General features: G+C 33.3%; 1 protein-coding gene across 2 annotated transcripts; it reads right to left on the minus strand.

Annotated features, from left to right (window-relative positions):
* Positions 1-5,241: 5,241 nt before the first annotated feature.
* LOC135133643 (transcription factor glial cells missing-like) lies at positions 5,242-22,020 on the minus strand. 2 transcript variants are annotated; one of them, XM_064062098.1, is made up of 5 exons: positions 21,879-22,020; positions 13,934-14,274; positions 13,629-13,888; positions 6,490-6,586; positions 5,242-6,440 (listed from the first exon to the last, which is right to left on the minus strand). In XM_064062098.1, the coding sequence occupies exons 1-5, from the start codon at positions 21,887-21,889 to the stop codon at positions 5,563-5,565; spliced, it is 1,587 nt and encodes a 528-aa protein (XP_063918168.1). In that variant the 5' UTR covers positions 21,890-22,020; the 3' UTR covers positions 5,242-5,562. The 2 variants fall into 2 exon arrangements, with proteins under 2 accessions (XP_063918168.1, XP_063918169.1); XM_064062099.1 differs by having other exon boundaries at positions 5,244-6,440; positions 13,629-13,879.
* Positions 22,021-23,393: the final 1,373 nt, after the last annotated feature.

A 23,393-nucleotide genomic window follows, 5' to 3' on the forward strand; every position in this document is an offset into this window, starting at 1 on the left:
ATTAGCTTCAACATTGAATTTTTCTGAGCAAAACTTAGTAAACATAGACGTTGAGCAAAAAAAAGAAAAAAAAAAGTTGCAGCAAATGTTCTCTCTATTCATAGTAGCAATTGTAAGAATTGTAAAATTGATGTAGATATAAAATTTGATTAAACAGTAATTTAGTATGTTATTGGTGGCAAGACTGAGCGGGCCGTAAAGTGACAGTTTAAGCTCTCAAATGCGGACAAGAAAGTAATGCAAAGAGCCCGGTCGTATATAGTATTTTACAAAGTATCGATAAATAAATCTAGTATCAAGAGTGGCTCTTTTCATATTTCAAAGTAGGCCTTGCGACCAAAATCATTTATAGATACTCTTTATATAATATCAGGAAGTATACAAAATATTAACATATTAATAATAATAAAATTAAAAAGTTAATAACCGAATAATCCCAAATATTACAGCCATCTCGTTTTTTTTGGGGTCCACCAGAATATTAATTTAACAGATAATAATTTCCAAGGCCTTTTCTTTCGAAATGGATCAGCGTTTAAGAGTGGTTTACTATTGTTAGATTGTATTAGAACCACGAACGGTTAAAATTTTTAACACGAGCTGTGAGTTTACAAACAATAAAATAAAATTAATGTGTTCACGAATTCGCCAAAGTTTCATACATTTCAGATTAAAAATTAATTCATAATTAATTACGCTCGTTGAAGGGAAATCGTTGCGTCGAATGTGATCCATTTTCGTTTAAACAATTACTCCTTTATTACAAACCAAATTTTACACTCACAACACCCCAAAACAAGAAGTGACAAAAATCTACCCAATTCGCATTCCCAAACCCCTACGCCAAATCGAGGATGACATTCTTGTACTTCCCTAAATGCTGGAGAACATGAGTGATGGCCCATGATGTTCTGATTTTTCTTATTTTTAAATTTTCAAATACGGTTTCCCGGGTTTTTTTTTTGCTCAGCGCGAGATTTAAATTTCAGACCTAGACACCACAATATATTTGTTTCATCCTCACATTTTATTTGAGGGAACAAAAAACTGCTCTCAGTCTCAGTTCTGCTTTGGAAAAAAAAATGTACGACGGTGTAACTATTCTGCGTGGTAATGGAACTATGATTAACATACCTATAATGAATTTTTAATTTTCAAAAAGTTGTTTGAGGAATAGAGAGTAGTTACAATAATAGTTTATTTGGCCAAGTTATGCAACACATAATACACGTGTGTTATCATGTAATTTTCTTAAGAAAAACGTAAGGACTTCAATCAAAATTCAGGAATGCAATTTGATAAATGCAAACAAAAATTCATTCAAATTCGTCCTTTTAATATGAACTTTTTTTCATTTTAACCTAACAATTGACGTTTATTCCAAATTATCAAGACCAAACTATGTTTAACTTAAAACAGAAGTAATGGTTAATATCAAAGACTGCTATGAAATTGGACTATTGGTTGCGTTTTGAAATTTTTAAACGTGAAACTTTTCGTGAATAATTCTAAATACTGTGGTGACCAAATCTGAATTAAAATTTCGCGCTGAAAAAAAAAACAACGGCGCGAAATCGCATTTGGATAATTTAAATTTAAAAAGAATTTTCATTAAGAAAATCGTTAAACATAGACAATATGTGCAAGTTTAGTTCACTTGTTTGTTAGAGGGTATAAAACTTCTTAATTTCTCACACAAGATTGCTAATACTTCATTTATGGCAGTTAAATCAATTTAACATCATGTAAGTTCTTTGTTTGAATCATTGATAAAGTGTGGCATAATTTAACATCATGTAAGTTCTTTGTTTGAACCGTTGATAAAGTGTGGCAAATATTAACCGCATGTAGTTTTGTTAGCTTTGTAATTTTTCACCTCATGCAATTTCTCTCAGTCTTAGTCTTAGTAATTTTCATTGCTGTATAATTTAAATTGAATATAAATTTTCATGATCTGCAGTTCCTAAACTCAAGTATTTTTTTTATGTCTGCACAAGTTTTACTTCACACCTGATCTTTTTTGTTTTTATAAATTTTTGCTAGTTTTTTGTAGCACGTAAATATTTTATTAATAAAAACTTCCATCGTAAATTGTCTGATGTCCAATCTTAATTTCAGATAAGAATCCTTTGCCGTTCAAAATTTCACGAGAGTGTATGGCGAATTTAATCGTTGTTTGCTGTTCTTTTTGAAGCTTTAACACTTGTTCGATTGTAGTTTAATATCAAAGTCGTAGAAATTAAACATTTAAAAGGAGTTGAGGTAAATAACACAAAAATACGTGGCGGGAGCGGAGTGCGCAGTTCCTTGTTGAGCTGGCAGTCGCGCCATCTGCACAAAAGACGCGGATTTTGAATAGAGATCAGGGAAGCGGTCGGGATGATGGTCGGTATTTCCAACCACGAGTTTGCGATCGAGACGGCCTGCTCGCGCGGCACGTTTCTTCGTGATAGAGGGGTACTGGGTGGTATGTGTATGCCGATAGAATAGAATCACCGTCGTGGTGGGAGAACAGCCACAACCAGGAACCCCAAATTCCGCTCGTGCTATAATGCCATCTATGGGTAATTCTGCTGTGCTCTAGAATGACATTGATATAGTTCGATCCTTATACTCTTAAAGTGACCCTAGGTGTCCCCGCAACTTCTGGAGTCATAAGGATTCACGAGGAGGCGCTCTGGTGCCGCTGTTGCTGTGCGTAATAATTTATGTATTTGCATCCAGTTAGTTTATTTCACTTTTTTTTGTTTTTATTAAATTTGTGATATTCAAATATTTGCATTGATGCAGAACGTTTAATTTGATTTCATTCCAAGTCAGGCAAGTTTTTTTTTTGTAGCTGAGAACTAAGAGATCTTCATCCTGCACACCTTAGCCGTACCTTTTTTTTTCATTATTTTTGTCAGTGGAGGAAAAAAACGTTTTGTGTTCTCCATATATTTTGTGTTTTATTTAGCGGTACTTTACGTACCTTGGAGTCCACCATCTGAACGCATTCCGCCAAAGAAAATGCAAACACAATATTGGGTTCCATTTTGTTATAGACGTTTACAGTCAAGGCCAATTTTTCAAATTTTCGCGGGTTTTTCAATTTTTTTTTTCACATGTCATTTTAAGGCGGGATGTTTGGGTTATCACAGTATACAAGAAAAAAAAAGACGTTTCGGAATTGTGCTTCTTTTTTGGTATAGATTATAGATGGCACCAAACTATAACCATTCATAAATTGACAAACCATTTTACAAAAGATTATTTCAAAAAATATATTGTCTATCTTTGAAGAATATATTCAAAATTTTTTTGTACAGTGCTGTAGGTACAATGAAAAACGTTCCGGTGTTCTTCCCTTGTGGAATAGACGACAACACATTAAGTATTTATGCATAATTGTTAAATAAAGTAATAATTTTATAATATTTAAATATGAAGCATAATACTATTCCAGAGTTGGTTGTTAAAATGTTGAAACGTACACTTTTCTTATTTAGTTCGGTACCTCTCAGTGGCGGCTCGTGACTGTCTGATGTGGTGAGGCGATGATAGAAGTTTGACAATAATATTATCAATAATAAAATTAATTAAATTAATGTGATTAATGCATATTACTTGGTCTTAGTAGTCAGTAATGATAGAAGTCTTGCCTGAACATCGTTCATTTCCCCGTCAGTAGTGGGTCCTAATAATAGTAATAATAATAATAATATTAACACCCATAACACATTTCATCAACAATGTTTTTACAAGTCAAAATTTTGTTTAAACTAGCACTTTCTTGGAGGGATTCGGCAATTGTTGTGTTCCTTTCTAAATCTTTTAAGCCCATGAAATTTTTAATGTGTACTTTGGAACTTTTATGTAACTTTGCACTTCGAATGAAATTCTTTAAATCGTTATATCTCGGAGACGTCGTCCATGTGTTTTTTACATTGCCTAAGAGTAGACACGGCCAACAATATAGACTTTCAGCATAAATATTACGGCTACGGCAGAGCCGTTTATGTTTCGTACCAGGCTGGTTTAAAAGATCTGGAGTACTGATGACATTGTCGCTTATCAATGGAAGTTAACGGTTTTGACTGTTCGATATTTAGCAAAATTTACCGACGTTCTAACTCGGTTCGTCGTGAAAACGGCGTTTCAAGAAGCAACATGACAATATCGTACTCGGGATTCATGTTTCACTCACCTGTACCCTGTACCTATGAAAGAGACTAAAACACGAAACACCAACTCCTGGACTTTTATTCACGTTTATGCTAATTACCCACGCACCCTGCATCCCTTCTATTCTGTAAAATAAATGGGAAAATGGTTTAATGGGTCCGCCGAAATTGGCCGAGAAGCATCGAAGATATCGCCTCAGTTGCGAGCGAATTCATGTATAGGAGTATAGCAGCTGAGTCATGGAAATCCGTGTCTGTGATTGGGCTTCATTGGCTCAAGTGAACCGACGCTCTGGCCGCTTCAGTTAAAGAATTCGGGGCATGGATCGTACAGTATTCAACGGAAAATGTCCGCAGAAAGTGTAAAAATAAAAAATCATCTACAGATTTACCATTTCAACATATTTTTGTAACTAAAAATGCATTGAAAGCTCTTTTTTAATTATAAATTAAATCAATCTGTTCTTAAGATATATGCTGTGAGGCGCCGCCTCACTTGCCTCATATGACGAGCCGCCACTGGTACCTCTTTGTATAGCTTCATTGTTACCGTGTTTGGATCTAATATACAGGATTGTTCATGAGAAGCTCCACCCTTAAAAATTCAAGACGCAACCAGAAATACATTTTTAAAACCATCTTTGATATTTCATACCATTTTTTTTTTTAATAAAACATCGGTGTCTGTTTCGTGTAAGAAGTGTCATGTTAAAATTGACATTTTGTCAGAAGTTCCTAAACACCTAACAATGTTTAAATTAAAACAGAAATAATGGTTAATATCAGACTTCTATGAAATTGTACTGTTGGTTGCGTTTTGAATTTTTCAGGTGTGATATTTTTCGCGAATCATCTTGTATGTTTTTTTAATAATTCCGCTTCAAACACTCAAAAAGTGCTACTGCACGAGCAATATTCATATATAATAATTACGTCATCAGTTTTTTGGGAGAAATGAAAACACAAATTTTGAATAGCATTACTATGCCCATGATAATGTTAAAGTAAATCTACATACTGGAAAATTATGTTTAGGTATGCGTCTATTAACATTGGCTTGTCTTTTATACAACAATAGTTATTTCTCTATTTATTTCTTTATGGCCAACACTCGCCTCAGCTTAATTATAACCTCGAGTAATTTAACGTGGTATGCACTTTTATTTCTCTATTATTTCCTGTCTTCGCACTCCAAGTAATACTACACGTTCGAACATAAAATTCATTGCTTGAAACCTACAAATTAAAGCCCACTTAACTGAGCTAAAATATCACAAATCTATTCTTTATTTATACATAGTATATACAATGTGTACAACAGCAATATACTCTAACATAATGAAGATCATTGAAAGCAATTAGTGTACAAGGCACTCAAAAACGTGAAAACACTGCTTAATTACGGATGCGAAATAAGATCAAAATTTTCGTGACTATAGTGTAAACTACTTGCACCTGATACACAATTGTTAATTCGAAAATCTAGATCACCAAACATGGCACTATCGTTCATTTTATTACCATCATAAACCGAAAGAAAGTTATTGTACTCCGCATATTGCCCCAAATCGATATACTTCTCCTGATAATTCGGTTTATAAGTCTTTGGATTTTGGAACGCTTCAAAATTTTGCATATTTTCGTCGAAGTAGACCTTATTGTCGGCGATAATCTCGAAGTTGGGTTGGGTTTTGTAATCTCCATCGAGCATGGTTTGCTGGAAGTAGCTCTGCGCTGATTTGTGCACACCATACAAATCGTCAATTTTCGCGCTTTCCATGTACTGGTTTTGGTTTATGGCAGGAACTAAGTTGTTGTTGAGACTTAGACTATTATCGGGGGATTGACTTAGATTGAATCGACTGCTGCCGCTGTTGTTGCTGTCGTCGTTGATCATGGTGGTGATGTTCTGGCTCCAGTACTCTTCCGACTTGAACTCCCTGTGGATGGTACCGCTGCCCAAATCCAGCAACGTCGAGGGCGATCTATTAATGTCGCTGGTCGAAGTCGCGACGAAATCGGGCTTGATGGGTTGGTCCAGCTGGAAGATCTCCTCCGGCTGGAACAAATCCGCAGGAATGTTGGTGAAGTCGTACTGCTGGTTCAGAGTTGCGACGTCTGGGTACGACTGCGCTTGTGCCGGTTCTTGCGTCCAGTACGAGTCGAGAACTTGCGGCTGTTGGTAGGTAGGTGAATGGGGGTTGTATTGTTGCAGAGTTGTGGGAAGAACTGGCTGGTAATTACAAATACACTCAAAAGGCGGGCAGGAACAATAACCTGCAACGTACCAACTTTAATCACTTTCTTGCAATTAAAATTCTATTACCTTTGTCTTGATCGGCGATCAGAGGAGGAGGGTTGAGGTTCCGCGGGCCTGAGGTCAGATCGCGACACTGGCGTTTCGGCTCTCGCAGCGACATCAGCTGGAACGAAAAAGTACTATCTCAATCATCTAAGTCCAAAACGTAATAAATTGAGTCTTGAGAATGTACCCAAGGGGTCCGATAATGAGAGGTTTGTCTAACACATGATTAAGCATCAGCAATCACCAATATTTCGATACAAATAGAGTTACGGCTGATAAATCGACCACACGTATGTAATTACATGGTGAGGCCGACGATTTAAGAAGAACAAACCCGTAATTAATACTAGTAATCCACTGGAAAATGTGGCATTGACAGAAACATATGTCTTCTTCGTTTTACATACCAATTTAATTAAATATACATTTCCGTCTGCGTTGGGCCCATATTTCTTGACTCGGTGAATGATGTCATCGGATGCATCAAGTAATTTTGATTATAGACATTTGAAATTTGATTCCTTAAATTAGCTGTCTGTGCACCACGGCCCAAAATCGTATTTTAATGCACGAGAATTAAGTGTTTTTGACGAGGCGACACGATGTAGACGAAAGCTTTTAATTTGTCATTTAGTACGAAAAATTAGTCTCCCGTTTCCGTCTGTCTGTCTATCTGGCGTCTGTGTCCATTTTTATTAGACACGTAATCTCCGAAACTACCGGACTGACAAAAAACGTCTTGTCAGTATTTTCTAGGATTTGTTAACATGCTGAATAAACATATCCTGCTAAACATTTCGCATTTCTAATGACTATGCAAACGGAAGCGCAAATTGAACTCATTTCCATGAACTTCGGCTCGCTAAAAATTCAAGGATCAGCTGCCTCCATTTTTACATTTCAGGTTTTCTTTTTCTTTTTGTAGATCTCTAGCTGTCAGTATTAATAGTGAAACGTGTCTGCTGACAGTAATGAGCGAAATTGCAATCATTTGATCGTTATCTGGAGTATCGATTGGGTTTTTAAATTGTAATAATACTTAGGCTGTCGACTAAGTAGCTGCTTACAAGGCGATAACCTTCACATCAAGTCGGTCTAACGCTAAGTTAATTGTTTTTCACGATTTAATAAAATTTTATTTCATCTAGAACAATAAAAGTACGAAGTGCTGGTGCCGGTGTTTTGAAAGAACTGCTTCAGCTTGCGCTAGTAAAACTGCTGCTACTAAAAGTAAGTAACACTTGTCTTGTAAACATTTATGGGAGAAGTGTTGACATGAGCGAGAAATTTTTACCACGTTATTTTTTTCAGTCATTTATTACGTCCTGGAATGAATTTAAGAGAAAATTTATTAGTTTCTTTTTTTGTTCCAGAAACGTAAATGACGATCTCAGTGAGCACGTGTTTTAAAATAAAACAGATTTCGCCACATTATTACCAGTCAGATTACTTCTAACGTAGCGATCGTAACAAAAACTGGATAGATGATATCAAGGTATTTTGTACCAAAAAAAAGAAAAATTGTTTAAAAGTTGCATTTCTGAAGTTTTTGAACGAAGATCTTGAAGCTACGAACACCATATCCCCAATCGTCTCCTTTTCGCAAAATAAGTCAATTCTGTCCTGTTTTATGATTTACAATGTTTTTCTACCAATTCTTGCCCCCGCGGAGCTTGAAAACCTCAAGTGAACCGCAATTTTATTCATATTGCTGTTGAAATTTATGAGCTATATTTTTGGGTGCAGAATACGCAAACTTTTGTGTATTGTTGGTTACATAAATAAAACGTTTGCATTTTTTTTTAACTAAAAGTCCACCTTCTAGCGCTTAAAAATGCACAGAATTCCTTGAAACACATTAGAAATGTAAATTTCAAGCCTTTTTTGTGTTTTCTAGCGTTTCTGGTACCCGACGGCCCCGAAATTACCTGGAAAACCATCAGGGTTTCGCTAGAAATCATATTTTTGTCAAAATTTATTACTTCTGAGCCATATTTCGTCTACTTTTTCCGAAAAGAGTCAATCAGAATGCTTAGACATCATAAATTTCAATAAAAAATTCATTTATAGCTAAAATTTATAGGTTTTTTTGGTATTTTCCAGCAATTAAAAGTGAATTTAGAAGAAAATACGAATATACCCTGCAGAATATTTTCGAAAGAAAAGTCTGTTACCGAAAACGGGAGATTCCATAATAGAATAACAATACTCAAAACTGAGGAAAGAATACAAGAGTGTATGCCGATAGTCTAATTACGACGAAACGTTGAAAGATAAAAAGGAGAGAGCAGAGAAAAATAATGAGCGAAGAACTCCGAATATGTAATACGAATAAATGCTGGAAGATTTGGAAACAAGGAGCTCAGAAGACAAAACATTAATAAAAAACACGAACAAAGACAGCCATGAATTTTTGAAGATTTGTCTTTGAATGTGGCAGGTTCAAATTGACGGTCGCCGGAAAACACGAAAATTCTATCAAAGACAAATCTTCAAAAATCTATAATTAATATATTTGATCATGTTTTTATTGTTCTCTCGTTGAATTTTTCAGTGATGATAAACTGCCATTCAAAAAATAATAATTTTCCAAATATTTGATGCGACCTATATTTTTCCCTTAGTTGGTATATTATGCCCTTTTCTAATTAAAGTAAAGACTTATGCATTTGTTACGTATTGAAATTATAAAAGACACTTTTTTCATACTCATGTACTAAAAAAGAAAAAAGAAAATTAGAAGTACTTTAATAGTGTAAATTATCTGATAAACACGGAAATAAGGGAAATTTTGAAACATTTAATAAATTATGCGTTGAGAACAATAAATTCTTAAAAAAATCATTATGCATTTTTTAAAAACAAATTAAATACATGGAGATAGAAAATCTAGTAAATTCCGTGACACTGAAAACGTTTTAAAAGATATCACTTAATAATTTTTACTTTCTAATGCGACTTCTGGAATTTTAAATTTTTAAAAAGTTGTTTTTTTCATCTACAATGCTCATGGTAAAATTCAAAATTTTGAAGGTGATTATTATCAGATTAATATTTTGCATTTTCCAAGTTTGTGAAAGAAATCATACACGCTAGAGAGATTAAGTTCATTAAAGCTTTCTTTTTCTCGAAAAGCTTGGAATTTCTAAAGTAAAAGTTAAAAACTTTTAAAAGAATGTTTTATAATTCAGTGAATCCAAAGTTTCTTCAATTTTTTCAGAAGCAAAAACTCAGTTTTCTTAATCTCAAAAAACATTAAGAATTCAGATATAAATCGAAGGTTTTTTTTCCAAGAAAATCTGAGTAAATAGCCCTTTGCAATTTGAAAAAGTTGTTTTTCTAATTTACCCCCCTATATCCTTTCAGCTTTTCCAAGAAAACACCAGGGAACCCCGAAGTTTTTTCGTCATTTACATAAAAAAATATTACTTGGAGTCCCCGAGATTTTTTCAAAAAAATACTTGGGACGTCAAAATTCTTTCGCCTTTTGGTAAAAATAACATTTGGAGCCCCTGAGATTCTTTCAGCTTTTCCAAAAAAAATTACTTAAGAACTCCGGAATAAATTCCCCTTAAAAAACACTCAGAGCCCCCCAAAATTCTTTCATATTTTATGTAAACATTCTAGGGGACATCAAGATTCTCGGATATTTTAGAGAAACAGCATTCTAGAAGTCCCCCAGATTCTTTCAGTTTCTCAAAAAAAAAAAAACACTAGGGAAACTTAAGATTCTTTCGCATTTTAGAATAGAATAAAACTTGTGGCCCCAAAGATCCTTTCAGCTATTTAAAAAAAAAAAACTAGGGGGAACTTAACTTGAGATCGATTATTTTGGCTTTTAGAAAAACATAAAACCAAGGCCCCCGAAATTCTTTCACCTTCTCAAAAAAAAAAAGAAACAAACACTAGGCAACCCCAAGATTTTCTTGTAGATTTTGACTTGCAGAAATTATTTTCAGTTTCATTTCTTGGAAAATTACAACAATTTTTCCAGAATCGATAAAATAAAAAACTAGAATTTCCAGACCGATTTTTCGAAAGTCTTAGTCCAGGACTAACTAACACTAAATTCTTAAGAAAAATTATTACGTTTTTTTTTAACAAATTAAATACATGGAGATAGAAAATCTAGAAAATTCCGAGACACTGTAAAAGTTTTAAAAGATATCACACGATAATTTTAATTTCTAATACGACTTCTGAAATTTTACATTTTTGAAAAGTTTTTTTTTTTCACCTACAATAATCATAATAAAATACAAAATTTTTAAGCTGATGATTATTATTATCAGATTAATATTTCGCAATTTCCAAGTTTGTGAAAGAAATCATACAGGTTGGAGAAATTAAGATCGTTAAAGCTTTGTTTTTCTCGAAAAGCTTGGAATTTCTAACGTAAAAGTTAAAAACTTTTAAAAGAAATTTTTACAATGCAACAAATCTTGAATTGTTTGAGAAGCAAAAACTCAGTTTTCTTAATCTTAACAAAGATTAAGAATTCAGATATAAATTGAAGGTCCAAGGTCCAAGAAAATCTGAGTAAGTAGCCGAGAAAAAGTGATTTTTCTAATTCGGTGTTTTTAGGGGACTCTCCTTAAAAAAAATTAAAACTTGGGCCCCCGAGATCCTTTTTGATTCTCCAAGAAAAAAAAGAGCATCAGGGGACCCCCAGATTTGTCGCCTTTTAGAAAAAAAGTAACACTTGGGGTCCCCGAGACCCTTTCAGCTTCTCCAAAAAAAATACCAGGGGTCCCTAGATACTTTCGCCTAATAGAAAAAAAAATACTTAGGGCCCTGAGATCCTTTCAGGTTCCCAAAAAAAAAAGAAAAATACTAAGGGACTTCGGAATTAATTCGCCTTAAAAAAAATAACACTAAGAGCTCCCCAGATTCGTTAAGCTTTTCTAAAAGAGATACTAGGGGACCCCCAGACTCTTTCATACTTAATGGAAAAAATACTAGGGAACATCAAGTTTCTTGGGCATTTTAGAGAAAAATAACACCTTTTAGAATAACAGCAATTGCGACCTAAGAGGTCATTTTAGATAATTCAAAAAAAAAAAACTAGGGGAACTTGGTATTGATTATTTCGCCTTTAAGAAAAAAAATAACACTAAGGGCCATCGAGATTCTGTCAACTTCTCAAAAAAAAACACACCTTTTACATAAAAATAACACTTGGAGCCCCCGAGACTTTTACATCTTCCTAAAAAAATACTAGGGGACTCCAGAATTAATTTGCATTTTAGAAAAAAATAACTCTTCCGAGTCCCCTAGATTGTTTCAAAAAATACTAGAGGATATCGAAATTATTTCGCCTTTTGGAAAAAATAATGCTTGGAGCCCCTGAGATTCTTTTAAATTTTCAAAAAAAAAACACTTAGGAACTCCGGAATTAATTCGCCTTAAAAAATAACACTAAGTGCCCCCGAGATTCTATCAGCTTCTCCACAAAAAACAACACCAAGGGATTTCCAGATTCGTTCGCCTTTAAAAAAAATAACACTTGGGGTCTCCGAGAACCTTTCAGCTTCTCCAAAAAACACCAGGAGACCCCGAGATTCTTTCCTCTTTTAGAAGAAATAACACTTGGAGTCCCCGAGATTCTTTCGCAATTTAGAATAACATAACACTTGGGGCCCCAGAGATCTTTTCAGTTACTTCAAAAAAAAAAAAAAAACTAGGGGAACTTGGTATTGATTATTTCGCCTTCAAGAAAAAATAACACTAACTGCCTTCGAGATTCTTTCAGCTTCTCCAAAAAAGATAGTACGGGACCCCCAGATTATTTCACATTTTATGTAAAAACGCCAGGGGGCACCAAGTTTCTTGCGCATTTTAGAGAAAAATAACACTACAAGCCCCTGAGTTGCTTTCAGCTTCTCAAAAAAAAAAAACACTGCCAACACCAAGATTTTCTAGTAGATTTTGACTTGTAGAAATTATTTTCAGCTTCATTTCTTCGAAAATTACAACCATTTTTTCCACAATCGATAGAATAAAAAAATTACAATTTTCAGACCGAATTTTTCGAAAATCTTAGTCCGGGATCATTGGCAAGTTAATTTTTTGAATCACCTCGGCAAAATATATTTCATATATTTTTTTGAGGATTTTTAGGCAACTTTCAATTTTTGAATAGATCCGTAAGAATTTTTGCACCATTCGAAAATTATCTCAAGATCTCTTCTAGTAGATTTTGACTTACAGAAATTATTTTCAGCTTCATTTCTTCAAAAATTTATCAATTTTTCCAGAATCGATAAAATAAAGAAATATAGTTTTCAAAATATTTAAAAATATTAATTTTCAAATCAAATTTTCGAAAGTCTTGGTCTAGGACCCTAATAAATTGATAAAATATAATCAACATTAATTTAGTTATTATCAAAATAACTAAATTAATGTTGATATTTTTTTAAATAAAGCTTTTAAATGTTTTCATTGTTGTACACGTTCTTTGTAAAAACTCGTTGCAAAGAGTTCGTTTTACAAACTCGAACTCGTGTGATAATAACGGGCTTTATACAACAAATAAAAATATATAAAGTTTAAATTTAGCCGTTGTTTTTTTGACATCTGTAAAAACGTAAATGTTAGACATAAGTACATAAGACAAATGTCGCACCATAATAGTGTTAAATTGTTTATTAACTTTTTTCTAAAAATTTTTCAAATATAATTTTGACTTTTTAACAACAATTTTTAAAATTCATAATTTGATATTGCTTCTATTTTTCTCAAATGAGATAACTTAGGAAATAATGTGTGAAGAACATAGAAAACTAGAGTAAAGTAATGTATAAAATTAAAAAATATATATATAAAAAAATCCTAAATGGACAACTCGAAGCTTTACGTTTCAGTACATTATATGGTAAATACATTATCATATATTTTATAGTTTGTGAGATTGTAATTTCCAGAAAGACCTCTTTTACTGTAATTTAGAGATAATATTGAGTAAACATTTTTCTACATTATTGTTTGTCGAAGAAATTATATAATTTGCTGTTTTTTGTAAAGATTATTGCAGACTTTTTCAATAAAATGCACCTCATCATTAATTTTTCGAAGATTGTAACTAGAAGGGCGCGAAATGGAGGACCGACATGTTCGAATTCTACAAACCACAAAAACTCAAAATTCCTGTGCCTTACCTTATTGCCAAGTGCCGCCTCCTTCGCTAACAGCACCGCCAGCCCCCTCACTCTCCTCCCGCTCCCCAAGCTCCTTCTAGCCTCCGACGTGCTCTTCGCCTCGGGCCTGGGATGATCGTGCACCCCCTTCGCTTGAAAGAAAATCGCATGATCCGTGTGCCTCCAAAAGTGCGTCACCGGATACCCGCAGTGCCCTCGACACGCCAGAATTTCCAACCTTCCCGTGCACTGCCGATTCGGGCATGGTTTACCTGTCGCACCTTATTTTTTAAAACTTTTAGACAAATTAGCCCGAACCACTATACCTTGCTGCTTCTTCCGAGCTTTATCACAAATCGCTGGCCTCAAGTGGACCCTGTCCCCGTTCGGCAAGGTGCAGCGCAGCGAGCAGACTAGAACTCCCAGGCAGCTTTTTTTGAGGATGTGCACGTTGTGGTTGTTGGTGTTCCGCATTGCCCATCCGGAGGAGTGTCTCTTGGCGTCTTCGTTGTCGGCTCTGTAGACCAATCGGCAATGGCCGTCGGCCCATTCAGAAAATGTGTCGAACTCGTTGATTCGGGGTATCGCGCTGTCGTTGATGTCCCAGTCGGAAGAAGAGGAGTTAGAGTAGACCCGGCACGACATGCCAGGGGAAGACGGGGTATGCCTGGAAGAGAAAATGCGTGGGTGGATTTTTGTCAAAGGGAAATAAATTGTTTGTGTCAAGAGTTGCTGCAGATTTGGGTATAAAACAGGGTTTATTTTTTTTAAATAAAGTCTAGTGTGGGTTGTAAGGGTTGACGATCACTGTAAGCTATGATTTGTACCCTTAAATAAATAAATAAACGAGAAATCCGGCTTACCAGGTGAATGAGATCGTAATTACCTCCGTAAACACACGCTTTTTATTTCTGTTAATTTGTTTCGATGTTGGCACGTCAACTTTTTTGCTTTTGAAACCAGTCTATTTCCGTTTCAATAGTTTTTCGAATTTTAAATATTCCGTGAGAAAACGTTCATCTCGTCTTTGCTATAACACCTATTTATTTCATGGGAGCTAAGTAAGCTAAAAAAATATCCTAGCTCCTAATCGTTATTTTCCAGTCTTGGCCAGGTCCTGTGTCAACCAGTTTAATTTACTTTAAAGTTCGTTAAATAGTGGCAGAAATTTCTGTTACTTTTTTAATTTTTGTTGTCCTGCATGACTTATGCTGTCGAAAATGATTAAATTTTTTAATTCTGGAAAAACTTTACTATGAAAAAACTGGCTCGGCAATAGAGGTCCTACTACATGGCCAGCTCGCAGTCTAGATTTAACCCTTAGATTTCTTTTGGTGGTGATTCATAAACGATTTCGAAAATTTGCGACCTTTGCTTGATTTGGAAGATGAAAAAACTGAATTAGGAATGTATGTGTCTCTGTGTGTATGAGTTATTTGGAAAATAAAGTGGTAATCATTTATTTCATTCAACTTTCGTTTTTTTTTTACTTCCTGAACGTAAGTTTCACGTTTTCTCGACGATTCATAACCCCTAGAATACGAGAAAAGTGATCTTCCGGTTCCGTCTGTCTGTTTATTTGTCTGATCTTTGAAACTATTGGACCGACATTAACCAAAATTTGGTTAATCGTCCCCACCAACAATTTGATGACGTTATTTCAAATCCTATTTTAAAATGAATTAAGTGTTGTACAACATTATAAACAAACTCAATCAAATTTCTACGTGCCATTCTTTCGATGTATAAACATAAACATATGAACTGAAGCTTATTGTTATTGCTGAGAGGATATTTTTTCCTGTTAATTATCTGCCTTAAATATATTTTACATTGTTCCTATTTGAGAGCGCAAATTCTTGGCGTAGGGTTATTTATGCCACTGGTTTTTACTTTATAGAGATTAGCACAAAAACGAAAATCGCAAAATCAAATTTTATAATTTTTTCAAGAAGAGGGATCTTTTGGTTTAAACTTGAAGGGAGTTCTGTTGAACCTTTGATCAGTGTTTTCAATTATCGTATCAATCGTAATTTAATAATCGATTTCATTAAAATGTACTAAATTAAACTTCCCCCATCAAGCTAAAAGCAATAGTATCACTACTGCGAGAGAAAAAATAATAATCATAAGGTACTGGAAATGAATACGAATTTTTACAAAAACAAAGGATTGAAAAAAAGACATTCTTCTGGATAAAATTTAGTTAAAATACAATTATTAAAAAACAATGACAAGTTGAAACTAGTTAATATGTGATTTCAGAATTAATTTATATACAGAGTGATTCACTAAGTGCGGTTTTCGATATCTTGTTAAATGAAAAAAAAAAAAAATAGAAACAAATATTAAGAACTAAAATTATATATCCAGTTCTTTAAGTAGAATCACTAAAATTGTTTTCGACTATACCGAGTGTTCCGTTTTTGAGGCATTACATATAACCAGTTTTTTTTTAATGAAACAGTCTATACATATATTTTTACATACTCTGAATGGCTTCGTTGTAGGTTTAATAACCGAAATTCTGATGCGCCGTTGTAACCCTTAGTTAATTGTCTTAAATTTTTGTAGTAAGACAATTATAGTATTCACAAAAAAAACAGGGTTAGGTTCTTTATGACGTAGATTACAAAAAAAACGTAATTTTATAAAAGTAAAATTGGCAACACTGCACACACCATATGCGTGAATACCTTTGGCTGACTTTCGGATTACTCGATGGTGACTGAAATCCACGTTTTATTTTTTTTAGGACAATAATCATAGCAACCAAGTCATTAATACTTGTGCATTATTATTAATAAAACAAGCTATTATTTTTCATTAATAAATAAACCAAAAAAGAAAAAACATTTAATAAGACATTTATAAATTAGAACGTTATTTTTAGTATCTGCTAAAATAAGACCGATTTTGGCAAATGCCATACCCTCTAAGAAAAGAGAGGATGGGTGGGCGGGGCTAGAGCCGCCAAGATAAGACCGATTTTGGCAAATGAGGTATCCTCTAAGAAAACAGAGGGTGGGTGGGGGGGGCTAATACTTACTAAGATAAGACTGATTTTGGCAAATGACAAACTTTCTAAGAAAAGAGAGGGTGGGTGGTCGGGGTTAGTACCTGTTAAGAAAAGAGTGATTTTGACAAATGAATTTTTGAACGGTATTTAATTTTTTTGAAATACAAGACACTGTCTTTGATTTATACAACTTACTGTACTTTATCTCTCAAAAAAGTGAAAAATTATAGAAACTATCATTTTTAGACATACAAAAATAATAAAAAGGAAGTGAATGAAAAACGGACTAAGATGCAGCAATAGAACATGGTGTTCTACTTCGAAAAAAACTAAAATATCGATATTTGGAAATTGTAATCATTTTATAAACATTTTGTATGTTGATTTTTTAATTTAATTCAGATCACAGAAAAGTGCATACCTTTGTATATTTCCCTACTAAATATTGTAACGCAGGTTTTAAAATTAACTTTGTTGCGATTTTTTTGTGAAACTTTGTAATATCAAAAAATGTCAAGAAAATAGGAATAACGTGACAACGTGAAACGAAATTTCAGAACTAAACTACGGTTTTAAAGCCAATGAGAACCTGTAAAATTACATAAATGTTCTGCTTAAATAATGTATAGTTGCGACCTTGCGACTTTTGTGTAATTTTCAATAATAAAATTAATTTAGCGACTCACCCTGTAGATTTTTTTTAATAGTGTGCTCACTAACTCTGTGACACGTTATCAAGGATTGTTTATTGAGCAAAGAAAAAATAATTTAAAAAATTCTTACAGGCAAATGTCTGTCAAAATTTAATTTATCTGATAAATATCCAACAATATTTTAATTCACTATATTATGTTGGCTGTGTGAATTCGACCGGATTTTCATTATTTAAAAGAATTTTTAAAGCATCATGTTTTTATCTACAATTTTTCATTTTATAATGCAGGATGTTAATAAGTGTTTTAGATCTAGTGGGTTATGAAACTAATTTATTAATGTGCCGCTTCATTTGAATTTTTCCGAAATGAATTATTCTGTCAATTAGTTGACAAACTTTGAAGTCAAATTTTGTTGTTGTTATACTCAAATTCTGCCGTCAAAAAAAATGTATTTTCGAAAGCGGCAAATCGTGTTCACGGCCCTCTAGATGTATACTAAACTCACTTGACATACACCTAGTAAGACTTTTGACCTAAACGGCTTAAGCCTTATAAGTAAAACTTGCTATTGTAAGCTTTAGGAACCCGAACCGCAAGGATTATTACTGTCAATTGTTGCCACAATGAAGGTGTAAAGTTTTACTGGGTGTATGTCAAGTGAGTTTAGCATAATCAGTTATTAACAACCTTTCTTATCGTTATTATTTTTGAATCAGCCTCTACGTGTATTTAAAAATTTTTGAAAAATTCGTGGTAATATTTTATCGTTATGAAATTTTATATTCCTAAAAAATTCTAGAGTCACGTTTGGAAACTAATTACCAGGAAATTTAAGAAAAAAATTGTGTAATTGTAACGGGGGGCCTCTGGATACAACAGAAACTGTGATTGTCATATTAAACTGACATATACATATTAGATAACACATTAACAAGGCAATTTTGGAGTTGTTTGGTGCCAACTACAATAGAAATTTATTATCCAAAGTTAAGTTCCCTAATAATAAATAAATAATAATAAAAATTGAAGGTTATAAGATTTTACATTTTAAATATTATAATTTTTTATGTTACGAAATCAGAATTATGAAATTGTTAAGATTCGAATGAAGCCTTGGCCGCCTATAATTTTAATTAGCAAAGTAAAATAGATGTTAAAAAAAGAAATCAAAATTGAAAAATGAACTGAAAAAATTAAAACCTAAATTTCAAAAAATTGCCTTTAAATTTTAAAAACATTTACATAGTTTGTGCAATTAATAATTGTTTTTGAGATTTTTCGAAATAGTCTGGTCAGATATGATATTCACAACACCTTGTTAATGTTGACAAATTCTTGCAAATCAGATTATTATTTTTTTAAACAAATCTGTGATGCCCTAATTTTAACATTCTCAACTAATCATTTTCAAATTTGTTTTTAAAAGGTATTTTTTGTGAAACATTACACCATACCTGTCAAATTTTATTTCAAAATAATTTTGTCTATTTAACATACTTAACTAAAATAAAATGAATTTTTTGTCATAAATCAATAAAACACTTTTGAAGATGAAACTTTTCGTTGTGAAAAAGAAATCTGGCCATTCTTCAAATGAGCAAATTCGGTACTAATTATTTCTTTAAAAAATTAGTCTAAGGTAGTTCTGACAGAACTTCCCTCGCCCCTAAAGTACAATAAAACAAATCCAGGTTTTTGGAAAAAATATAAAATTAGATTATGCGAATTTTCATTTTTTTATGAGAACACAAAAGTTAAAATTAAGTTATGTATGTAATGGTAAAGTAAATATGAAGGAGCGTGCTGGGCGTACGTTCCAAATGAGTTTTCTCTTAACAAAATTTAGTGATGACGTCATCAATATTTTGGGAGGGGATAAAGGAATAAATTTTGCTTAACGATTTACCATGATGACGATAACCCTAAAATATTTACAAAATGTCAGAGCATTCGGTTTTGCAGTTCAAAGTTATGTTGCAAAATATTGTCATCCAGTTTTGAATTTTTTATAAAAATTCTGAATGTTTAAGGTGAAAATTCAACACGGATTCCCGCGCCACAAGTGCAAGAATATCTTATTTTATAACATTAAAAAAAAACTTTTTATTGTTAATTTTGGAGATGACGTCATCCCATTGGTGGTGGGGACGATTAGTCAAATTTTAGTTAGTATTTAACCATTTACATGATATTCCTAATACACATACGAAATTTGACAACAATCGGGCCAGTAGTTTCGGCGATTACGCTTACGGTCGGGAAATAAAAATATGTTTATCAATAACGTCATATTTATAATTTTAACATCAACTTGAAAACATCCTTTTTAAAGCAACTTTAAATAAAAATTCTGTGCATGGATTTTTTTTAATGGCGATTTTGTTAGAGCTTATAGTGATTTTTTTTTTGAAGAATATAATTAATTACGGGTTGATTGTTATTTAAGCTATAATTTTTCTACGTCGCTAGGTATATTTTTAGTTTATTTTTGTATTCTGTGTAATATATTCAACAAAAAAAGTAGATATGTGAGATCATAATTCATAACACAGCCACTCCCAAAACGAAAAATAATGCTAAACTGAACTGTGTAACAAATGTGTGACCATTTTTATGGGTTCCCCAACACTAGAAAGTATAAAGAAATGTTTTGGTTCTAGCTTGCATATGTTGAGTTGTTTTAAATGATAAATTTTCAAGAAAAAAATTATAATTTATGATCCTGTTTGCAAAAGTAATTAAAATGCATATTCAGTTTCGTTTGTTATTTTTTTGTTTGCTAGCATAAAATATTGGACTTTTTTGATGACATAGTAAAATAAACAAATACACTAAGATATATGTGTTTTAAAAATATCTAGAAACTCATAGGTAGGTATATTGAGACAAATGTTTTTTTTTAAATTTCATATGACAAATCCACCTTATTTAAGAAAAGTTCGGCTAAAGATATAGTGCGGTCATACGGTTATGACAGCGACTTCATAAGGATCCTTCATAAAATTGAATAAATTAGACAGACATTTAGGTAGTGAACGCGCAATATTCAAATCATTTTTATTTGTCATTCTTACAATAGGACTAGCAATTAAGCCATAAGCTCACTATATCTTTAAACGAGCTATAGCATCAAGCGAACCACATTATTTTTTTTAAATACTTAATTTCTTATTTTGATCATTTTTGTTTAGTTTGTTTTTGTTGTTTTATAGGTACATATTTTTTTGAAAATGGCATATGTTTTTTCTGATGGTTTGTATAATAAATAATGAAATCGCAACTATTTAATACGGAAAAGCAACTAGGTATATCTACCTAAAAATGCTACACATAAAATTATAAGTAGGTATTAAGTATAATTGTGAATATGACAAAAAAAATCATTGCTGATTATGTTTGTAAAGAAACTGTAGGTAATAATGTATTTTCTTTACCATAACTACTTAATTAAAAAATGAAAATTAAGCAAGAAAATATATTTGCTAACATTATTGTGTTATAGGAATAAACGGGGTTATAAAAGTTGATGTTATGTTGCACTTATAAATAAAGCTCGACCGGTTTTGCGTGATATGGATCGATCATGTTTAGTTTACATAAGAGTTTTTCATTTTACTCTATTTTTAATCTCATTCTTTTTAAACTTAGGTCATCGTGTTCCCATAAAAATTTGAATGTGCATAATTTCAGCAATAACTAAGTAACAGTTTTGATAATTTGAAATATGAAAAAGAAATCTTATTATCTTATTATAATTACTACGTACTTTCTATATTACACTCCGCGCATATTATCGTCATTAGTTAGCTTTTATTGTGGTCATAAATCTTAAAATTTCCATGAGTTAATTTATGGCTTTCGAAGTCGGTTTCGCGCGTTATTGCACGTTGAAATCTCCGCAGAAATACCTGCCGTATCTAAATCCGTGTTTATCTAAAGACAATCATTAATGACACACGCCAGTTTCACACCACTGGAATGTCCTTTGAGGAGCTGACAATCAGATTAGATAAGTCAAACACAGGGAAAGTGCGCGGCTGAACAGGACTTCAATAATGAATAGATAATGACCGCGCAACCCACGCAACTTTTGCACTGTAAAATTAAAGCGTGTAAAATCAACTAGTAATAAATTTAATCTCACTAAGTTATCGACTTCTTGGTGAATCGGTCGTAAAGTAGCCCCGGGCGTTTGGTTATTAAACAATCGTAATTTACCGTTGTCAATGGGACGGTAATTATCATGTTCGATTAATTATAAGATATCTGATTTTACACTCGTAAATAATTCACTAGTCAAGAATAGGAGTACACAGACTGGATATACGAGTCGGCTATCGGTCTTAGTTGCGCCTGAAATATGAAAGGAAGCGAATTTTTCCGTTTTCGACTTTTTTCGACTCCCAAGGATACGAAATTGTCGCATTTCCATACGAAACTAGTTCTGGCTTCAAATTTTATGCATTTTCATTTAGTACTTTATTATGCAGCAATTACTTTCAATTGATAACGTCCATAAAATTGTCAAGGAGTTTAATACCAGTTACAAACATCGCAGCAGGACTGCAAGCCATCAATTAAACATTTGCTACTTACAGAATTACCATATCTCCTGAAGACGTCCAATTAGATCCAAAACTTAGGCGGCGCCACCAAACTCTTCATCAACCACCACTTGTTACACATTCATCAAATTATCGTCACTGCGTCGTGACACAAAGTGCACCCTGACGTTAGAAAGCTGTAAGGACGACTGATCCTGAAAACGCATGTTCAACCCTGGCAATAGAAAGCCACACCCCTCATCCCTTCTCCGGGAATCTAACGCCTAGACGGCCAATAGGAATGCGGTCTATTCGAGGAAACACCTCCCGCTTTTCGGTATCTAACACCTGATACCGGTGCGTAGGTTGATTGGCGGATGGTCTAGCGGGAGTGGGTGTAGCGTAAAATATTCAATTGACACGAAAAGGCGGCGTTTCGCCCAAATTCCACCAGAATTAGACGTCCCTGCTCTTGTTTGCCTAATAGACTCGTTCCGCTGACGTCGCAGGTGGGTATGATAATGTCACAGTAATGCGAGTTTAATAACGAAGATGAAAAACGCGCAGAAATCCTTTAATGTCATAAAATTGTAAGGCGGTAAGGTATGGTAAAGGTTAGGTTTAATGGGTTCGGGATGGAATAATAACGTGCCGTATTTGTTAGACGGTTTAATTGAGCCGCCGTCGAACCCTAATTGGCTATTTAATGAATATTTGACTTACTAACGGGTTTTAGTGGGATAAAAACTTCATCTGCCTTAGTAGATACAAAGAAATTGCCTTTTGCTATTTATTAAATAAGCTAAAGCCGTCTGCTAATAAATAGTTTCACCTGCTCAACCCCAAGAAAAATCGTCGACAAGGACTCATTGATTTTAAAACTAGTAAATGTGTTCTTCCATTTGCGACCGGTTGGTCTGCTTGAATTAACACTACCATTAAGGGGACACTCCAGGTAAGCTATCAAAAAGCAATACACTTCATTTGCAACACTAGCTTTAATTGCAAATATTTTCATCCTAATGGTCTAACCAGGTGGCTTATTACGCCTAGAAATAATTTAATTACGGCCGCATGCCGCTAAAACCGTATCGGAGTCGAATCCGATTGATGGTTGTGGGCAGTTTCTTTGCTTGACTGAAATTCGATTAAATGAGTAAAGTAAATGCGGGATTGAAGTGCAGGATCGTAAAATATTAGGTTTATTGCAAATTGGTGTTTACCTTATTGGTCGTAAAAGTTTCTAGAAAAAATTATAAAATGGTTCGGTGTTTTTAAATTGCTTTATTAATTGCTAAATTATAGGATGTGTACAGTATTAACGTTAATATTTTAATCAAAGATGCTATCTAAACCGCGGTGTACAATAGCATTCTTTGGAGTAATTTTAGCCTGGTGTTTGAGGTAATGAAACTGGTTGGTGTTTTGTTTCTCGACAGAAAGTTATTCTGGACGCAGTGGATGGTTTATGATTTATTTTTATTAAGCGGTTTTTTTTAAAGGCCTTCTGATTTTATCTTCAAAATTTTTAATATTTTCTTTACTGCAATGGTGGATTAAAAAAATC

Source organism: Zophobas morio, unplaced genomic scaffold, assembly GCF_036711695.1.
Source record: "Zophobas morio isolate AGI-343-1 ecotype UQ-CSIRO unplaced genomic scaffold, CSIRO_AGI_Zmor_V1 ptg000022l, whole genome shotgun sequence".
Lineage (NCBI taxonomy): Eukaryota > Metazoa > Arthropoda > Insecta > Coleoptera > Tenebrionidae > Zophobas > Zophobas morio.